Source organism: Triturus cristatus, chromosome 9 (genome assembly GCF_964204655.1).
Source record: "Triturus cristatus chromosome 9, aTriCri1.1, whole genome shotgun sequence".
Taxonomy (NCBI): Eukaryota; Metazoa; Chordata; class Amphibia; order Caudata; family Salamandridae; genus Triturus; species Triturus cristatus.
The window spans coordinates 265,638,810-265,660,815 of NC_140592.1; the positions used below are offsets into that span (position 1 = coordinate 265,638,810).

Consider the following 22,006-nt stretch of genomic DNA (forward strand, 5'->3'; position numbering starts at 1 on the left):
GTAATATCATCAGAGTGAGTGGTAATCTTAGCAGATACTGCAAACATGGAGTAAAAAGGTATAATGTGATCAACAAAAACTTAGAAAAGAGAGTGAGTTGTTGGCCAACCAAAGGCAGCTTGAGACATCAGCAATGTGATGAGTCTTGCAAATATCTAAAATACTACAAAAAGAGGAATAAGAAAACACCAAGATATCAGTTTATGCTAAAGAGTCAAGACAGTACTGAATTACAAAGGTGTGGACTGAACGACAAAATATAACTCCCGATATCACAGAGGTGTTGGCATTTCTCTACAGAGTTCCAAGGGGCAGAAGTGGCTCTTGTAAAGGAAAAGAGGTGGGGTAGGGGGTAGGTACAGTGGAGCCAAATAAAAAAAAGAAAGAACTTACCTGCCGCCCTCCAAGATCACACTATTCTGCTCCTCTCTTCTCTCCTACAGGCAGGCACAGGCTTCCGGACTGCCCTGCGGCCAATCCTAAAGCTGCTCTCATGCTCTCAGACTGGGAGCCTGTCCCTGCTCTTTCCAACCCGGCAATGCAGCTGGGGTTGGACAGAGCATGTTGGTTTGGCGGCCTGAGACGGCTGGCCAAACCCTTATGCGCAGTGAAGGTAGTGCCCACCTCTTCCCTTCCTGCCTGTCATCACCCTGCCCACCCCCCCTGAGACTCAGCACAGGAAATATAAAACAGGTTTCAGACCCTATTTATCATACTTTTATTTCCCCCAATTTTGACAGTGCTGGCGGCGGGGTGAGGGGGGCGGAACTGCCGCTGCCAGGAAATGCTTTGTCTCTTGAAATGAGCCTTACATCCACCTCAAAGTTTGTGGGCTTTTTTTTTTTTTTAACAAGCAATTATTCAAGATATTACAGATATCGTTGGATGTTTTCATTGGAGCTAGACGAGAGTGGACAGATGAAGAATTTGTGAATCGCTTTTTTGATATACAGTGATTGTAAAAAAGAAAAAGTATACTCTTAAGAGTCTATGGCTTTAAATATTAGGGCATATCTAAACTTCAGCTAGATTCACCAAGTCCAAACGGTAGATACATTTAACCTTGTGAAAGAGAACACTTTGTCATCACTTATTCAACAACACAAACATATAAGTCAACATTCTTGGTCTGCCACGGGCCCATCTGTACCACTGAGTACTACAAAGGAAAGGTTGATCTTTGTTTTATTTCTCCAGACCAGAAGGGTTCTCTTGGATATTGGGCAGTTTCCAGTGACTAAGGTATCCTCCCTGCAGATTCTCAATCAGCTGGACATTGTGCATGTGTCCCAAGGCAGGACTGGCCATTGCGGGCATCAGGCGGTTCCCTGGGAGGCTGGAAGGGTGGGGGCCGGTTTTGTTACTGGAGGCTGTTTTTGTAGCAGTGCAGCAGTTTTGTAAGCACCCTTTGCAGAGTTAATTGTATATCCAGTAGTTTTCAGGCAATAAAAGTGTCAAAATAGCTCTGGTGACCAGTTGGAGAGAGATCAGAGTTTTTTCTAGAGGTAGTTTTGACTCACTTAAGGTAGCGCAGACGGCTAATATGCCTGCTGCAAAGGACGTCTACCATGCAGACCCAGAACAGTATTTTATGAGCATAGCTTAGTGGGTTACTGCTTTTGTCACAGATACCCTTTTGTTAATGTGCAGTTGATCAGATAGATCGTAATATAGCAGTGAGCTAGGAAGTGTCATCAAAGAGCTACATGAAACCTACATGGTACCAGTTAGAAAGTTATATCTTTTGTCGAGTCCTTAATTATCCTACTGCTGCTAAAAAGGGTTTGTTTGGGTGGAAAGACATTTTAATTATTAAAGTCAACCTTAACCACTGTTACGTTCTGAATCCTGGGTTTGAGCTTCTCCACACCAAGCACTCTTAAAAAGGCCTACCAGTATGGATGACATGAATCCTACACCTTGTATTCCCCTTTTTCCTTGTAACATTTTCTATACACTGATTTACATACGCATTATTCATTGTCTCTGTATTCGTGCATAATGTAAAGTGCTCCGACATCCTACACTGATATGACAGGTGCTATAAAACAAATGTAATACATGTGAGAGAGCAGGGAATCAATGAAGCGCCCCAAAAAAGACAGTTGTATCCTGATGTACTGTAAGGTCATCATTTACTATGCTTTAAAAGCAAATACAATTGACTATATTGCATAGCCAATAGGTCTCACATTTGGGACCTTATAAGTGGACTACTTTTAACAAGTAGGCAGTAGTGTAAGAAAGTGGGTTTCTGTTGCAGTAACCCCCCCTTTTTTGCCTAATAGCTGATGCACTTTTCCTTGTTGTGCCCTGGGCCCCTGCCAATCAGGTGCCCAGGGCCTGCGTTCCTTCCCTAAAAACTGCCTAACAGCCAAAACCCAAATTGGCAAACCCTGGCCACATGTCAGCCCCTGGTAAATGGTACCCTAGGTACCCAGGGCCTTGTGACCAGGGAAGGACTCTAAGGGCTGCAGCACTCATTGTGCTACCCTTAGAGGCCCTGTACCCTAACACACACCCACTGCTCTTGCAGGCTGAGTGTCTGGATACAAGACAAAACAGAGAGTCGACATGGCACACATCCCTGTGTGCCATGCCCACAACCTACACTGCCCTGGCATACATCAGCCACCCCTCTAGCTGGGTGCCCTATGCCAGTGGTGTGGGCACAGAGGCAGGAGCCCTGTGCCCCTACAGTACCCAGGTCCATTCCTGGGTCCTGTAAGTGCAGTGCTGCCAGCTAAGAGTATATGGTGCTGGGAGCTTGTCAAACACGAACTCCACAGCACCATAATGGCAGCACTGAAGACTGAGAAGTTTGGTATCAAACTGCTCAGCACATTAAATCCACACTGATGCCAGTGTGTGATTTAATGTACAAAGCACCACAGAGGGCATCTTAGAGAGGCCCCCTAGGCTGCCACAAAGCAGACATGTTGCTGGACCCCTGGGTAGGTGAGACCCTGCTCTCCTGGATCTGCAACAATGCACATCCTGGGCGAGGTGCTAAATCTCCTCCCCCAGGATGGGCAGGGGGAAGCTTCAAAGGCATTCCGCCTCTGTGAGCTTCCCCAGGCCACGGCAACCCCCCACTCTGGCAGGAGGCTTGGCCGGAAACCCCAAATAAGGACTGGGGATGTGCCAGCCTGCCAACCCCACCCCTCAGGTGGGGGAGGCGAGGTGAAGCACATCTCCGGGCTCTCACCATCTTGAAGATGGGAAGCCCTGCCCAATCAGGACTAGGCTCCTGCCCCCCTCCCACAAGAGAGAGGCAGGATAGGGGGTGTACCCACCCCAGGGCAGGGACCCATTGGCCCATGCCTTTCACCTACCTGTAACGCCCCTAAATCTAGTATTTAGGGGAACCCTGAACCTTCCTTCCCCAGATCCCAGATTCAAAACTACAAAGAAGAGCAAGAAGAAAGAAGACCTGCCCTGCAGCTGCTAAAAAGAGGAAGACACCAACTGCTTTGACCCCAGCCCTACCGGCCTGTCGACCCTCGAACCTGCTCCTGCTCCAACCCGGCATCTCTTGTGGCCAGCAACCTCACAAACCCCGGAGGACCTTGCTACCTTTTGGCTCTAAGCCCCTGGGACTCCCATGAGTAGAGGCTCTACTCAAAACCTACCTCTAATCCCTGGCAGCAGCCCGGAACCGCGAACCCAGCACACTCTGCACCAGTCAAACCTGGCCAGTGCCGGAGTGAACAAAGACCCTGAGGACGACCCCACGGCGACTGTGACTGTGACCAAGGACCTCCCTCGACACTCCTGAAGAAGCCTGCAGCCTCAGAACAAGGTGCCCCCCAAACCGCGATCAACAGAGGGTAAGATTTCCCGACACCAAAAGGCACCCCTGCACGCAGCGCCCCACGGCCCCCTGTGCCCAATCCCGGGGTACCTACCTATCCTCCAACTACCCAACTTACCTCTCGAAGTGGTGGTGGCACCTGAAGAGTCCTCGTCCCCGAGCTTGCAGTCTTTTTCTAAACCGGAGATTTCCCATTGAAATCCATTGAGCGCCCGAAGGCTCAAAAGCACTCTGCACCCAGCCGCCCGAGTGGCCCTGGCAGTGAAAACTCTACACCTACCTACTTCCCCACTTGCCCTGAGTAAGTGACCAGGAGCCCAGCTCCCACAGTCGCGTGGCTTGCCAGTCAGCAGCCACCAACCAAGGCCCCCCCATCCCTCATAGGATGACATTGGGCCTAACTCTCTCTGCACCCGGCCACCCTAAGGCCGCTGAGGGTGAACCAACTGTACCTACCTGACCCTGGGGGACCCCTGAGTCTATGCCCAGAACCTCAACTCTGCCAGTCAAGTACTTACCCTTAAACCGCAAACTCTATTTTCCTCATAGGGTAACATTGACTGGCTTTTTCCTGAAATTTCTTCTACGTGTGGACTTTTCAAATCTTAAAATATTCACCAAAAAATCAGCCGAGTAACGAAAACGAAATTACTCACCTGCTCTTGGGTGAGCGCCCAGTGCTGGATCTTGGTGCCCAGCACTGACTCTGAAAAACCATTGACTGTTTTTCTGTGAAATTTCTTCTAAGTGTCGATTTCTGCAATCTTTAAATATTCTTCAAAAATCGTATAATATCTGAAAACGTAACTACTTACCTGTTTTGGATAAAGGTCCCAGTACTGAGTCTAGGCACCCAGTACTGGATTACAAAAGTAACGACAACATACTGTACCTGTAACCTGAATTTTCTTCCATAGGGAATCATTGACTGTTTTCTTTGAAATATTTTCAGTGTCAACTTTTAAAATAGCTAAATATTGTTTAAAAATCATTACAGTAATTAAGTCGACTTTCATCACTTGATTCTGAGTACTGACCCAGGACTGAATCTAGGATCCAGTCCTGGAATTCCAAAAGTAATCTAAAAAGTAATCTGTCACAAATAAATTGAATTTATCATTGAGCTCAATGCATTGTTGTGTTTAAAATAGAGTTGCCTATTGCAACCACTTGTAACTGTTTACAAAAGCCAATTGCATATTGCAAAAGTATTTATATAAAGCATCTCATTCTGAGAAAGTATATTTTAATTCCAATTGTTGGTTCTAAAATAAAACAAGCATATTTTTTTTTTTATATATAAACCATTGGCCTAGAGTTCAGTTATTGAGCGTGTGAGACCATTTGCTGACTGAGTGTGTACAACAAATGCTTTAAACTGTCCTCTGATACTGCCTTACTGCTCGACCAAGCTACCACTTTAGAGAGTAAGGTTATATCTAACTTTAGCCTCTGTCAAACCTCTGGGGACTGTGGACTCTGTACACCCTGTACCTATTAAGGAACAGTATATACAGAGCCACTTTCTCACAAGTAGCACTTGTGAAAAGCACAGCGCTCTAAAACAAAAATAACACATGCAAAGCGGACGGCCCCCTAAGGCACAGGAGAACCTGAAGCCCAGAAGTCGCTCGAATCTTAGAGCCCCTTGTGACATGCCTCTGGTGAGCCACGAGTGAGTGACACATGGTACAAACATGGGCTAGGAGAGACTGAAACATGCTGCAGGTGGTGGGTCAGGTACAGGGGGGTGACCAGCTCTGACAAAGCAACAAGTTGGTGGTTGTAGGGGGCAGTCAGCATGACTAACACAGGAAAGCAGTGTCCTGAATCCCACTGCCATAGGGTGGGACAATGGGTACGCAAGGTAGGTGCTTGTTCATAACACCACTGTGAGGATCGGTTTACACTGTGCAGCCATTAACAGACATGCAATGCTTAAGATACTGCTTCATGTCCGAGTAGGAGTCTGTGGCGCAGATAGGTGGATTTTTACTAAGGAACAGAAATAAACAGGAGTAACATGCTGCCCGAAGAAAAAGGACATTAAGGACAGGCTACGCACTTTCACCGATACAGCAGTGTGCAAAAAATTCAGCAGGGCTCATTTTAGAACCTTTACAGTAATCTTGTTTAAAGCATCCCAGTCGGAGAAGTCGCAATGTCAAACCGGATCTCCTCCCTCCGCTATCCAGGTAGTCGAGATCGCCTGTATCAGCCGGTCTTCTATAAATACAAGCACGGCTTTAAATGGGCCGGGTCCTGCTGATACGGGCTATGTTGGTGTGCCTCGAGGATGGTGCAAGCGCTGTGCATGAGGACGTGAGGCAATCCAACAGCGTTCCGAAGCAGCAGCAGGAGTTTCTGTCTGCATTGCTGTGCCTCGGTTATGGGGCCCGCATTTGGCAAAGTGAAAGTCACCCTGCAGCCGCGCCGTGGTATGGGCAGCAATAATTTAAAATAAAGCGCAGCATCGGGCATGTTGTGCTGGATGTGCTCCGTGTCTGTCTCACTGAGCGCGTCCTGCCTGCAACAGCGTTTCATCAAACAAATGATGGACGGAATGCTGACAATGCAAACATTCTCCCCCAGTCAAAAGATCTGGGTTAAACCCATTGTTCTTTTGCCCATTACGCCACCCTAGTTTGGACCCAGCCATATGCAAATCAGTCTTGACCCTGCGCCTCATGGGAACAGTCCAGACCGAACTGCCAGGCCAGGTCCTCCCTGTACCGGAAACAAGCATCCTGGGAACGGTTTCAGGGTATGTCACCCTTCTTCAGGCAGGCTAGCTTGAATCCAGTGGCACAGTGAGCAAGGGACCCATGTCTGGGCATACCCATCCCATCAACAGCGTTTGGCAAAGGGAAAGTAACCCTGCAAGCCACGCCATTGAGAATAAGAGAAAGGCGGGCTGCCGGAATCTCAGGGTTCACTTTATGGGCAATGCTCTGCAGCGGGCAGATTCACCCCCTAACCTGCTTTACGCTGATTGAAGATTTACATAGAGTGCACTGCTGCACGTGCACTGATTTGCTGGTGACCTGGAGACCTCCTGAGTATGTGTGATATAGACAGCAGCAACCTTTAAGGTGTTTTAAAAAAAAAAAATGCTGTTTACAAGGAAAACTTCACTACACATCCTCTTCTTTGGGACTAGATTTTCTAAAATCAACGCCTTTTTTATGGCAGACCGTGGGGGGGGGCCTTACACAACCTCGCACAAGAACCAAACTATTTTTTAATATTATATACAACAAAGTCATAGGTGTTGCTAATTTGTAAGTTTAATGATACCTGTTGCATTATATATCTGGATGAATCGACAGAAGCAGCAAAATACCAGTTGGGCGGCACACTATGCTTAGCACAGAAGTTTAGCGTCAGTGTTTTAAGCCTCGTCCTTAAATACATGGCACACTATGCTTAGCACAGAATTTTAGCGTCAGTGATTTAAGCCTCGTCCTTAAATACATTGGCCACGCCCCTATGGGAAGAGACTCAATAATGAACAGCAAAAAATGTGTCAGTAAGTAGAAATCTGTATGACCGCCTTCTTGGACCTTGGGAGAATTCCTGAAATGCCTGTGCCACCAAAACCGGCAAAAAGATTATAATCAACAGATTAAACAGTTCAACAGCACTGGTTGGGTCCTGCGAGCAGTATGGAAGTGAAGAGAGCTGAAGAAACGATCGTTGTCTCTGCTACTTGTCCCGAAATCTTAAAAACACAATGTGCAGGGCAGGCTGGCAGTAATTTAAACTGCAAAAACAACAGTTGATGGACAGAATGCAGAACAAGGTCATACATTCACCCCAGTACAGAGATCTGGGCCTAAATCCATCGTTTTTCTGCTCACCATGCCATTCCAGTTTGAACCCAGCCATATGCAAATCAGTCTTGACCCTGTGCCCCATGGGAACAGTCCAGCCCGAACTGCCAAGCCGGTCCTCCCTGGACTGGAAACAAGCATCCTAGGACCGGTTTTGGGGTTTCACCCCTCTTCAGCCAGGATAGCTTGATTCCAGAGGCATGGAGTGCACGGGACCCACGTCTGGGCATACCTGTCCCACTCGGGGTGACAAATGCAAAAACAACAGTTGATGGACACAATGCAGTACAATGTCATACATTCACCCCAGTACAGAGATCTGGGCCATTCCGTCCATCAATTGTGTGTCTAGTAATTTAAACTGTCCCACCCAGCTGTTCCCAGGGTCCCTGCTGGCACGGGTGCACAAGGTCGTAGCCCAACACACACACAATAAAGCAGCCCCGCCCAAGCTGGGAGATCCAGCAGCTGCATGTGGGTCTCAATGAGAGAGCAGGAGAGAGAACACCCTCCACCCCAAAAACCCTCCTTGTAATGGTCAGGCTCACTCGCTGCACTCACTATGCACCGTACGGTGATGGTCCGTTAAAATTAGCCAGGGCTACCTTGGTCCCAGTCCGGCCCTGATGTGTCCCTGGGATGAAGCAGTTCTTCTGGCAGGCGCAGAAGAGCTTGTTCAGGGAGATACACTCTCCCTCTCTCCACATGTAAATGAAAAAAAAACGTTCTATATAATTTCAATCTAAGGGGCAGTCTGGAGGGAGAGAGCAGCAATCCCTCAGACATTGAGATCCTTGCAGCATACATACTCCACAATGGTGAGCAAAGTCCCTTGGTAGCCCAAATGAGTACCATTTACTAGATAAGGAGTGGAGTGTGCACTATGCATCACACATTGGTGCAGAAAGACAGGATGCCAGTGCCAATGAAAGAGCTGCATTTTTTAATTTCCTCCAGTCCTGGTGAAGAAAACTTTCTAATGTTGTACTGTTGTCCAAATTGCAAGGACTTTCAGACGCAGGTCATAAAGACCAATTGTAACGGTTAAAGGCCAATGTGTGAATTTCAATTCCAACAGGAGTCCATCAAAGTTCACCACTTCCTCAGCGAAGAGCAGCAACACAGTTAGCAGGTGATGCAGGTTTTGTTTGGAAGCAGGAAACCTACTGAAACAAGTGAATGGGTAAACCTGTTTCAGAGAGCTAGTAGGCACTCTCACCAAAAGACTACAGGTAGGTAAAAAAAACTTTTACCCATGCACACTATGCACTGGCACCACCATCAGACACCACATACTGCTGGAAGCAGGAACAGTAGCCTCCATCAGTCAGAATTGAATTCCTCATTAGGCTGTAACTATAGCATAGCTCCCATGATGATCAGCAAATTAAAAAACAAGGAGTAGCACCAGTTGACTTACATCACTGCAGAGTTCCTTGAGGAAAAAAACATTGGCTCAGGAAAAACAAAATAGGGCAGTGGCACATGTTTTCCAAAAAATGCAGAGGGCTTTTCTTTCAACATTCACCATATTTATAAGGTGAAACAGAGGGCCAATATAATTCAACAGAACACAACCCTCAAGATTTAATTAACAATTAATTTTTCACAGATGGCACGATGCAAGAGATGGATAAACTGAAAGAAAAAAATGACAGCTTTCTCTCCCAATTCCCTGAACTTCAGCACGCCCTGTTCTCGAGACCCTTTGAAAATGTTCTGATGTGCCACCTCGCATAAAGGGTGATAGATGTACAGTGAATCAGATGGATGATGAACCTACGTACACAGGACATGGTGTCCTCTAAAAGATACTTTTCCACAACTTTGAATACAGCATTGCTCTACCTAATTATTTTGTATTTACTTGAAGGACAATGGCATTTCTAGAAAGAAAACTGTACACGGTTAACTAAGGACAAGATCAACTGGGTGGCTACATAAAGCTATAAGACACAGACTGTTGAGGCTGAAGACTGCAGACCGAACAAGACAGCACAGACACTAATGGCACATACTTAATATACTATGCAGGATACACTAGACAACCAGGATTGCAAGTGGGCATGGTAAAAGTGGAGAAGTCAGGCAAGATAAGAATGCATGGGGCAAGAACTGGGTTATGCACGTCAGAGTAGACGTGACTTACAACTGAACAGGTTAGCACATGAGCTTTGTTAGCAGTTCTAAAGGTGGGCAGGATGAGTACGGTTCCGAGGTCAAGAAAGAGCACATTCTGAAAAAGTGGAAAAGCAGGTGTATTTGTAAATTGTATACATTCATAATAAGTATGTTTAAGGCTCCTTCTTTCTGTTTGACACTATAGACATGCAGACAGTGTGACTAAACACCCATGCAAACTTGTGAGTTTGACTGAGGGTAGCGCTAAGTGAGCAATCAGAGTTTGAGAATCGATACAGAAGTGTGATGACATGCGTATGAGAGAGTAATGTAGAGGTCTTATTGTATTGATTGAAAAAGAGGCTTCCACAAATGTTTGCTGCTGTGAGCCACTAGATTTTGAAGGGATCTTGCCTTATGATTTGGTACTTCGGTTCCTGGCACAGCCCTCATTTGAAAATTCTCCACACCAGCTTTTTTCATAGACTGAACCAAGTTAGGATTCCTGTCTTGTTGTGGCCGGTGTTTTTTCTCTTTAGCTTCCTCCCGCTCTTGCGCCAGCCTGTGTGAAACATTTGAAATTAAATTAGTGTTATATTAAAATTTTCCACAATGTAATGACAGAATAGGGTTTACAGGTTTAACTTCAAGGCTAGCGCTTATAATCCAGGTCTCTCTCAGAGAGTTTATTTAGGGGCGCAGACTCACTTATGGAGTGAACGATCCATATGACTTCTTCATTACTCCAGAGGAAAGATCCAAACTAAGCATATGCAATAGCATGCTTATCACACATGCTCAGATGTACATCAGAGATACTACAGTACAAGTATTAACAGGTTAATCAAGGATTAACACAGCTCAGTCACATGACAAAGGATTTAATGCATAATATTATTAACACAATAAACAATAACATGAATGTTGAGCTGATTACTTTAATTTTAACATTTGTCAATATATGCTTCAATTTCAAAATGGCGCTCTCTGCTTGCAGTCATCTTTCGGCACGGTAAACCTTTCATTTCTGTCTCAACATGCACACAAGCTGTTTTTTAACAATGTTTTGAAATGTAATGTCACTTTCCAATGCACAGAATGAGATTTTGTTTTAGTCCTGTAGCAAGCTGTTGTACTGAGAGTGATTTTTTTTCAAAGTCTTATCTATTAGGACCACAGTGTGTTTTTTAATATGAAAACCTACTTGTGTATATTAAGTAACAACACTTGTACTGAAAACTGAACCATAGTATGTGAGATAATGTGGACAAAGTTAAATGTGACTCACAAACTGTGACTGGATCAAATCAGGAGGCACGTACACAAGTGTATTGAATGTATGACTTTTATTGTATTTTTTATTACAAAAGATGACCCTTCTTAGGAGTGTTGGGCTAATTCTCTTCTGATATTTAAGAGGCAGCGCCAAGCTGGTCTGACCTCTGCTTTATGGATTATTCACTGGAATTGAACTGTTTCTAGTTCATCCTATTTCACACATTTTATTCTGAGATTCAGGAAGTTTTCTTGATATGAATAATTATTTGACTGACATTACCTATTGCATTTGTCTTTAGTAATGGTTTTAACCCTTATGGGTTCACTATATTATTTGTCCCTTTTTTATTGTAAAGCCTAATGTGCTTCATGATTTGCTTTATAAATTGGTTGACCAGATCCAGTCGAGGAGCAACAAAATCCTTGGGAGATTAGCACGGCACCTGGTCTTTCAGAAGTGCTTTAACTGACATTAATGACAAAAAGCGCCATCACATTTCCGAGCAAGAAAATTAACAAGATAAAATCCCTTCCAAGATAGTCCTGTAAGACTGATGAATAAAACAAAACATCACTAAGTTGCTCACTACTCTAAGTGAAACAAATATCTTTTTAAATTCATCAAACAGTGCATCATTCTAATCCCAGACTGCTGCAGTCCTGATACCCCACCTGACTGGATAACGCAATGCAACCAATTAATTTTTAGACAGACAAAATAGATTGGATCAGCTATCATAGTGTTGGGTTCCATCTCAACCAACACGAACAAAGTTTAGAAATATGTATTTAGACACACAAAATCAGAACAACTCAGTGCTCTTAGATTTCAAACAACTTGTCTCTGGGCCCATTCATTCAGGAAACGACACCACTGATGCTATCTTCGACAATAGTGGACTAATCTTACTCATTGGAAACAACCCCAGTACATGGAGTGACCACCACGTAATCAATGCCTCCTAGCCGTGGAAACAGGAGTTCTAAAGAATTAGCATGACTGAGATAGTCACCTGTGGATCATAGCAAAATTATTGCCCTACATCCATCGAACCTCAAAAAATTGTTTTGATCGAGATGAAAAACGTCAATGTGATAAAAGATTCCGACCTCTCACTCCACACCTAAGTCAACAAAACAACCAGAGATGCATTCTCGGATAATAAAAAATATCTTCTCTTACTGAGGTCTTTCATAAAGGATAAAGGCATCATTATTAGCCCTAAGATTCTCTCAGTTTGATCACACCAAAAGACTTAACATTGGTCTCCCTACATACTTAACAAGCAAGCTACCATGAATCCAGAAAGCTGCAGCCAGACACGTCTTAACCCTGGGCAGACAGGATAACTTCACCCACACATGCTCTACACTGGTTACCAGTTGCAATAAGAATATCTTTCAAGGCCTTTTACACATTACGTGGGTCACGGGATGGTAACAGTGATCTTATAATCTAAACAGAGACTGCACATTAAAAGGAGAAACCTCAGACTACAATTAGGTTCCAATTCTGGCAATTCCCCCTTTTCAAAGTAGAATTACTAGCGGAGTACTCTGCCAATGAGGAAAGGGCTCACCAACAGATGACTAGAATTTAGAAAAGCTGTTCCCAAAATCATGTCTTAATTACCTAGCTATAAGGCAAACTAGTTTGTATAATGCTCAGCACGCAAAACAATCCTTCAGACTACCTTTGCCTGACACTCCATATGTAAGACACACCTACATGCCACATTAATAGATGACGCCCCATTCAACATGATTCCCCAACCATTCACCAGATATTAGCTCCTAACTTGACCAACTGTACAGCCGATTAGGGCTTTGTTAGGGAGTGTAAAAGCACAATCAAATAATACAACAATCCGCTAGGTCGCCCTCATCTCTTAAGTCTTAAACATCCTTCGAAATACCACTTTTCACAATACAACGAATTCTATAGCACTTCTGTCACCTCTTGTGGCACTAGTTATCTCGATGCCCCTTTACTATTTGCTGATTTCTTCACACATGCTCATTCTGTTCATTATTGAACTTCAACCACACTACTATCAAGAATTCGGACTTTCCTGATGCCTCATCTCCGATTAATGTTCCTCCTCATTTCTCCTACTACTTTTCCACTCTTCTCCTCAAAGCCTTATTCCAGGGACTCTCCTCCTTCCTCTCCGGCAGAACAGTGTCCGCCACCACCCCCCCCCTTCTGCTCCGAAGCCACCGAGATCATCTGCAGCGTACCCCAAGGCTCATCCCTCAGCCCAACTTTGTTCAACGTCTACATGGCAACACTCGCCCACATCGCACAACGGCACAACCTCAACATCATCTCCTATGCAGACACCCCGCTGATCCTCTCCCTCATCAAGGACCCCCACACCGCCAAAACCAACCTCCACGAAGGAATGAAGGCCGTCGCCGACAGGATGAGGAACAGCCGACTGAAGCTGAACTCGGACAAGACGGAGGTACTCATCCTCGGATCAACCCCTTCGGCCTGGGACGACTCCTGGTGGCCGACTGCACTAGGAACACCCCCAACACCCACGCACGCAATCTAGTAGTCATCCTCGACTCTACCCTCTCCATGACGAAGCAGGTCAACGCCGTCTCCTCCTCCTGCTTCAACACCCTCTGCATGCTTCGCAGGATCTTCAAGTGGATCCCCACCAAAACAAGAAGGACAGTCACCCAGGCCCTCGTCAGCAGTAGACTGGACTACGGAAACGTACTCTATGCAGGAGCCCCGCCAAACTCCTGAAACTGCTTCAACGCATCCAGAACGCCTCCGCACGCCTGATCCTCGACATCCCTCGCCGCAGCCACATCACACCCCACCTGAGACCTGTCAACAAGAGAATAACCTTCAAACTCCTCACCCACGCACACAAGGCACTCCACAACACCGGACCAACGTACCTCAACAGCCGTCTCAGCCTCTACACCCCCTCCCGCCAGCTCCGTCCCGCAGACCGCGCCCTCGCCACCGTCCCCCGCATCCGAAGAGTGACCGTCAGCGGCAGATCATTCTCCCACCTCCCCGCCAAGACATGGAACACCCTCCCCATCCGCCTACGGCAGACCGAAGACCTTCTGACCTTCAGAAGACTTCTCAAGGCCTGGCTCTTCGAATAGTAGCAGCTCTCCTCCCCCCCCCCCCAGCGCCTTGAGACCCTCGCGGGTATGTAGTGATGTAGTGCGCTTTACAAATGCCATGATTGATTGATTGATTACCTTGGGTGGCTTCCCAAAACCAAGCCAAACACAATTTTGCAGCAGATCTCCCTCTCTTAATGAATCAAATAGTGTTTTATCCAAGGTCAATTATGATGTGAATCTACATGTCAAGATAAATTGCAAGGACGTCTGTAAACACAATTCTGACTTAACTGTAAACTAAATTGCTTCATTTACAACTCTGTTCAACCTTTCAACACAAAGGCAACAGCCTCATATCAAGAGGTCTCACACCTAATCACACTTTCCCTTTTGTCCTGGTGATGTGATATTGGCAACCTCTCCATGCCGGGGTGGATTTGTATCTTAATCACGCCTGGCAATAGAAACTGACCTCTAACACTAAAACAGGAGCAACTATATCTCCACAAATTCTTCTGTGCACTGGGCAGAATGTAAACATGCGGGTCTCTTCAGCGGTTCTTTCTAACGGGGAGAGCATCAGCCAACGGGAGACTTGAGCGAACAATCTTCTTACAACTATCGAGCACATTGAGGGTGATGAGCTGACTCACTAGTCCTAGCATGGAGGCAAGGTAAGGGAGGAAGTGTGACTATAGCCCTAGATACACTATTGGTATGATTTACTTGTGGAAGTAGTAGTAAACCGTTTGATGGAAAGGGATCCACCAGTTAGACATTGCTGTTATGTACATAAATCACACACTTAGCCATGATGAAAAGTGTTATTAGTGTTAATTATACTGGCAGAAAATGGGTGGAAATCATAAACTGAATGTATTAAAAACTGTACACCTCTACTGGCATAAATTAAGGGTAACTTTTTTTTGTTCTTTGTAAATTCTTATAATTTTGACACATTCATGTGGTGGTAAGCCAGCACCACTAACCAGGAGTACTTCACCTCTAAACCAGATCGAAGCTGAAACTATCAGTTTAAAGCAGGTAGGCAGGCGCATTCTCGTTCTCTCGCTCTCTCTCTCTCTCTCTCTCTCTCTCTCTCTCTAAGTGATACAACACTGGCCTCAAAAACACTTTTCACAGTGACTTTTACCTATGCAAAAAGCTTTCCTTGGCCAGCTCAATTTGTAGTGTTCCACCTCTCCATTTTGTCTTGTTTAAAATAGACATGCCTGCAAAATAAAAAGGAGTACAAATTTGAGGAATTGAAAAAAGATGCAGCTAAAACATAAATGAAGATATTGTAGTACCAGATTTCATAATTTGATTTACTCATTTTAATGTCTTTTCTATTTATGCAACTGTGATAAAGATTCAACATAAGCCACAGAATAAAAGAGCAGTGTATGCTTTTTTGTTAATTAAGCTACGTTGATTTTAACAAAACAGACACATAACAACCACCCCTACCTAAGTTATGATACTGTTTGAAAAGGAATACCACCTTTGCCTTTTAATCTTGGAACAATCGATGCAATTTATTGGTGCTATTTTAGCATGAAAATTAGTCTGAATACTCACTATAGAAAGTGAAACATTAACATCTTGTATGGAGTGCTCAGACAGCAACACAACCACATACCACTCACCACTCTAGGGGTTGTGGTAAGCATAAGAAATAATGCTTCTGAACGTAGAGACCGATAGCCCACCTAAGGTAAACTTTGGTGACAAAGAACAACCCTTGGAACAATAGGGACAAAAAGCAAAACCATTATCTGACTGTATTCGTACACCCTATTGATGCTATTCATACAAGGTAGACACCCATGTGTTATACTGATGGCGAGGAGACCATGTGGAAAGTGTGATTCTATCTTTAGTGTTTGCCTAACGTTGCCAAAAGCGGACATTTTTTGTCTGCCCTTCTTGGGTAGGTACAAGCTGGTGTGGTCTGTAGATCAGGCATTTATTGCATCAGGCCTCCTGAATGCAAGGATCGCAGAAGTGTATGTGTTCAACAGTTGTAGGGTCTCTACAGAAGCTAAAATGGACAACACTGGCAAGGAATTGTAGGTTGTTTGTTTCGTGAACCTGTACTTTGAGGGCAGACCAAAGCCTTAACATCTGGGAAACTTTGCTTAATACTAATTTCCAGCATGTGGCCCTCTCTGCGAGCAATACTTTTATGTCAATTAACAACAGCACTGCAGCCAATCTAATATTGGGTTTTTGATTCTGCCCATCCTAAAATGTACAAGTCCCAAAGTAGGAAGGCCATGCTTACTTTTCTTGCCTCTCCTTAAAATGAGAAATGTAGCCTTTTTGAGAGACTGCTGCTGCCTGGTTTGGGAACCAGAAACTTACCTTGTGCATTTGCACAGCCAGTACTGTGCATTAATGTGGCCACGCTCCCTTGCCCTACATAAGTTTGCACCAATGGCAATCTCCACTTTTTTTTTTTGTAATGTAGTCTAAAAGTGAAGCGGATGTGAAACAATGGAAGTGTGGTGTATAGGAGGTTGTTTGGAATGGGAAACATCCTAAAATCAGCATAAAGTTAACTATATCCTACATCTTGTGTCTCCCCTAGTCCCAGGCTTTAGGCGGATTGTGAAAAAGGAAAAGAAATTAAATACTCAAGCAGTCCGAGAATCAAATGAAATATTTCTTAGGAAATCTTGGCCAAATTGTGCATCATATCTGGAAGAAGCATGTACAGTGTAGTAAACTACACTTAGGCCAAATGGTTTGCAACACAGGAAACGTGGTTTGAATGTGCCCAACTTGTGGACTATCAGCCAGCCAGGTTGTAGAAAAACGCCAAGCTGCTGCCAATGTTAACTATGCCAAAGATAAGGGTTTTTGATTCTGCAGTGCATGTGGAGAGATTCATCAGATTTGTCAATCAGGGAAAGAGAATTCAGATTTGCGTAATGTGGCCTTAGACCTATTCAGATAAGTTGTTACATGACTGTTCTATTGCTATGACTAGCAGTAAGGACACCCAAACAACAGACTGAGGTCATGGGTCCACAATCTCAAGGATAACAGAAGAGATGGGTGGAGCGGGATCAACTTGGAATGCCAGACTAATAGCTTGTCTTGGTGTTCCGTCAGGTGAAACAACAGGGATTGTATACGCAGATTGGATGGAAGGACCACACCATCTGCAGCCTCAGAAGCATCTGAAACCACCAAGTCATTAGCGAGTTATGAATCAGGAATAGAACTATGGTTTCCATGATGAAAAACTGGCACGATGAAAATAACTCATCTGGATAGAAGCAGAGAGCATTCAGGGAAATTCACAGAGAACGTAGGATTGTGAAGAGTCCAGAGTAGCAGAGTACGGTGTTTGTAGGACTGTGAGGGTGGCAATTGTAGGCTGTCACCCTCTCGAGATAGTGCACACCTCAGAGTGAAACCTGCATGCACACACCACTGCAGGAGGCCTATGGATTTCCCATAGGTACACTTAGTACCGGACGAGTGTCCTGTCAAATCAGTACATCTTTCACCATGCCCAGCTAGGAATATGCTACTTACCAGTATGCATCTGTTCTTGGCATGTAGAGCTGCAGATCTATACACTTTTGCATAGATCGCCATCTGGTGTTGGGCCCGGATGTATGCAGTTTGTTTTTCTTCTTGGACAGTCTTTGGAAGTCACAAGTTCGGTGACTCCTCCTTCGGTCCGTACTGCGCATGGGCTTCGGCTCCATCCTCAGATTGTTTTTCGCCAGCAGGGAAAAGATGGAGCGTAGTGATAATAGTAAGAAACCCATGTGTGTTGTATCTAAATAAGATAGACTGGAACGGATACAGGTAGCCGGGGAGGCGGGTGGGCGTGTATAGCTCTGCAGCTCTACATGCCAAGAACAGATGCATACTGGTAAGTAGCATATTCCGTTCGAGGCATATGAGCTGCAGATTATACACTTTTGCATAGATTATATAGCAGTACCCAGCCCTAGCGGCGACCACCGGTATCCGTTGCAGTGGTTTGAAATAGATTCTTTAGTACAGCCTGGCCCACACTAGCTTGTTGTTTGGAGTGCACGTCTACACAGTAATGTTTTGTGAAGGTGTGCGGTGTTGACCATGTGGCTGCTTTGCAGATGTCATCTAAGGGTATGTTCCCTAGAAAAGCCATAGAAGCCCCTAACTTTCTTGTAGAGTGGGCTTTAGGTGGAACAGATAACGTTCTTTTTGCTTTGTGATAGCAAATTTGTATGCACTTTACAATCCACCTAGCTATCCCTGATTTTGAGATGGGGTTGCCTATATGCAGTGGAGAGAAGGAGACAAACAACTGTTTAGTCTTTCTGAAAAGTTGCGTTCTTTGTATGTAGTACAGTAAAGCCCTTTTAACATCAAGTGTATGTAGAGCCCTTTCCGCAACAGATTGAGGTTGCGAGAAAAAAAACGGTAATTCCACCGATTGATTAAGATGGAAGGGGGAAATGACCTTGGGCAGAAATTTTGGATTTGTGCGAACTATCACCTTGCTGTGATGTATCTGTAAAAAGGGTTCTTGTATAGTGAACGCTTGTATCTCACTAACCCTTGTAAGGGAAGTGATAGCTACGAGGAAAGCTGTTTTCCAAGTGAGGAACTGTAGCTCAAATTTATGCATTGGTTCGAAAGGCGGACCCATTAGCCTTGTAAGAACTACGTTTAGATTCCATACAGGGGAAGGTGGTGCCCTGGGTGGAATTACTCGTTTAAGGCCTTCCATAAAGGCTTTAATAGCAGGCACTCTGAACAGTGATAAATGCTGTCTGTTTTGTAGGTAAGCAGCAATTGCTGCTAGGTGTAGACGTATGGATGAATATGCCAGGTTACACCTTTGAAGATGGACCAGATAGCATATGATGTGCTGTATGGATGCATCTAAAGGGTTGATTGTATTGTTACGGCAGTAAACAACAAATCTCTTCCACTTTGCGGCATAGCATGCTCGAGTGGTAGGACGTCTGGCTTCCTTGATAATGTTCATACAATCAGGGGTAAGATTAAGGTATCCAAATTCTAAGATTTCAGGAGCCAGATCGCAAGGTTGAGCTGAGCTGGGTCCGGGTGCCTGATTTCTCCATGGTTCTGGGTTAGGAGGCATGGGGACAGGTGCAGTTTTTGATGTGGTACCACCGATAGCTGTAGTAGTGTGGTGTACCACGGCTGCCTGGCCCATGTCGGAGCTACCAGAATGAGTGTGAGGGAGTGCTGTTGTAGCTTCCTTACCACTAATGGAATTAGCGGGAGAGGTGGAAAGGCGTATGCAAATTTGCCTGACCAGTTCATCCATATCGCATTGCCTTTGGACAATGGGTGTGGGTATCTGGCGGCGAAGCTTGGGCATTTTTTGTTTTCGTGGGTGGCGAAGAGGTCTATCTGAGGATGCCCCCACTTGTGGAAGAATGGGTGAAGAACTTGTGGATGCAGTTCCCATTCGTGCATTTGCTGCGTTTGTCTGCTGAGCAGATCTGCCATGGTGTTTTGTATGCCTGGGACGTGTTGTGCCAGGAGAAAGATTTTTTGTGGAATTGCCCATCTCCATATGCTCTGTGCTAAGCAGGAGAGCTGGGGAAGAGTGTCCCCCCCCCCCCCCCCCCCCCTGTTTTTGAATATAATACATTGCAGTCATATTGTCTGTGCGAATTAGGACTGCTTTGGCTGAAATTTGTTTCTGAAACGATTTCAGGGCTAGAAAGATCGCCAATAACTCCAGATGGTTGATGTGGAGTAACCTCTGTTGTGGCGTCCATAGCCCTTGCACTGTGAGGTGTAATAGATGCGCTCCCCAGCCGGAGAGCGATGCGTCCGTTGTTAGAATCACCTGAGGAACCGGGTCCAGGAACGGTCGCCCTTTGGAAAGGTTTGTGGTGTTCCACCACTGCAGAGATCGATGAGTGCGGCCGTCCACCAACACCAGATCCGTCAGCTGACCCTGGGCCTGGTTCCACTGGCGTGCTAAGCACTCTTGGAGTGGACGCATGTGAAGTCTTGCATGAGGCACTATGAAAATGCAAGACGCCATCATCCCTATTAGTTTCATGAACACTCTTGCTGGTAGAGAGTGCTGAAGAAGGAACTTTTGGCTCAGGGCTTGCATGCTTGCGATCCTGGCTGAGTTGGGATAGGCTATAGCTTTTGAGGTGTCTATAGTGGCACCGAGGTATTGCTTTGTGTGAGACGGTATCAAGTGGGACTTTTGGTGATTTACCATAAAGCCTAGCTGGTGGAGTAGTTGTATGGTAGTGTTTGTATTTTGTACACACTGGTGGTAGGACGCGGCTTTTATGAGCCAGTCGTCCAGGTAGGGGAAGACGTGAATGTTTTGTCTTCGGAGGTGTGCTGCCACTACTGCCAGGCATTTGGTAAACACCTGTGGTGCGGTTGTGACCCCGAAGGGGAGAACATTGAACTGATAATGTTGGCCGTCTACCACAAATCGGAGGTACTTTCTGTGAGCAGGGTGTATTGGGATATGAAAGTATGCGTCTTTCAGGTCCAGTGTAGTGAGAAAGTCGCCCTGACGGAGGAGTGGGAGAACTTGCTGAAGAGTTACCATATGAAAATGGTCTGAATGGATGTATGCATTTAGAGGCCGGAGGTCTAGAATGGGCCGTAGGGTCTCGTCTTTCTTCGGTATGAGAAAGTACAGAGAGTAGACCCCTAGATTTTGCTGATCGACGGGTACCTGCTCTATAGCGTGTTTTTGCAGAAGGGAGAGTACCTCTTGTTTCAGAAGTGTGGTATGTTCTTGTGACATCGCACGGTGTCTGGGTGGAATATTTGGGGGGGTAGAAGTTAGTTCGAGACAGTACCCTGACCGAATAATTTGGGTTAGCCATTTGTCTGATGTTATGGCCTCCCAGGTTTGAAGGAAGTCTTGTAGTCTGCCCCCGACCGGAGTGGAATGGTCTGGGGGGAGCGGGGGAAAGTCATTGTGTGGGCGGTGTGGCAGAACGGGCGGTGTTGGTTTTGCCCCTGCCTTTATTATTGTTTCCTCGATATCCACCTCTTTGGTAGCCCTTTGAGAAGGTATTTTGAGGAGGGGACTTGTAGGAAGTGGAGGCGCTATCTGAAGAGTAACCTCTGCCAGAGCCTCGAAAGGAGGAACGGCGAAAGGAACGTCTAGGGGTTTGTGATTGCAGGGCTCCCATAGACTTCGCCGTGTCTGTATCCTTCTTCATTTTTTCCAGGGCTTCGTCTACTTTTGGGCCAAATAAGTGTTGTTGGTCAAAAGGGTGGTTTAAGATAGATGCTTGGACCTCTGGTTTAAAGCCTGAAATTCTGAGCCAGGCGTGACGGCGAAGCAGGACACTGGTGTTTATAGCCCTGGACGCCGTGTCTGCTGCGTCAAGTGCACATTTAATAGAGGTGTTGGTAATAATCTTTCCCTCTTGTATTAGCTCATGAGCTTTATTCTTATATTTCTCCGGGAGATGCTGCATGAGAGCCTCCAGCTCATCATAGTGTGCTCTATCGTACCTTGCTAGCAGCGCCTGCGTGTTGGCGATGCACCACATATTGGCAGCCTGCGAGGCAGTGCGTTTGCCTGACGCATCTAAAAGCTTGGACTCCTTATCAGGTGGTGGAGCCTCACCAGATGACAGAGTTGGAGCGCTTCCTAGCTGTGGAAACCACTAGTGAGTCTCGGGGCGCAGGTCCTTTAATATAGACAGGATCCGTGGGGGCTGCCTTGTACTTCTTTTCTATTGTGGGGTTCAAGACCCTAGCTCTAACGGGGTCTTTGAAAACCTCTGTGGCATGCTTGGTCACCCCTTTAAGCATGGGTAATATAGCGGTGGATTTATCTGCTATGTCAAATGTGTCAAGTAGGAAGTCTTCCTCA

At 45.5% G+C, this 22,006-nt stretch overlaps 1 protein-coding gene across 2 annotated transcripts in view; it reads right to left on the reverse strand.

The window, feature by feature from the left end:
- Nucleotides 1–22,006, reverse strand: part of NOL8 (nucleolar protein 8) — a 361,614-nt gene that overhangs the window by 152,433 nt on the left and 187,175 nt on the right. For both annotated transcript variants that reach the window (XM_085624883.1, XM_085624882.1), the window contains 2 exons: nucleotides 15,299–15,377; nucleotides 10,183–10,330 (listed from right to left, as the gene is read on the reverse strand). In XM_085624883.1, coding sequence (XP_085481009.1) covers nucleotides 10,183–10,330; nucleotides 15,299–15,377 — 227 coding nt within the window. The remainder of the gene's footprint in view (nucleotides 1–10,182; nucleotides 10,331–15,298; nucleotides 15,378–22,006) is intronic.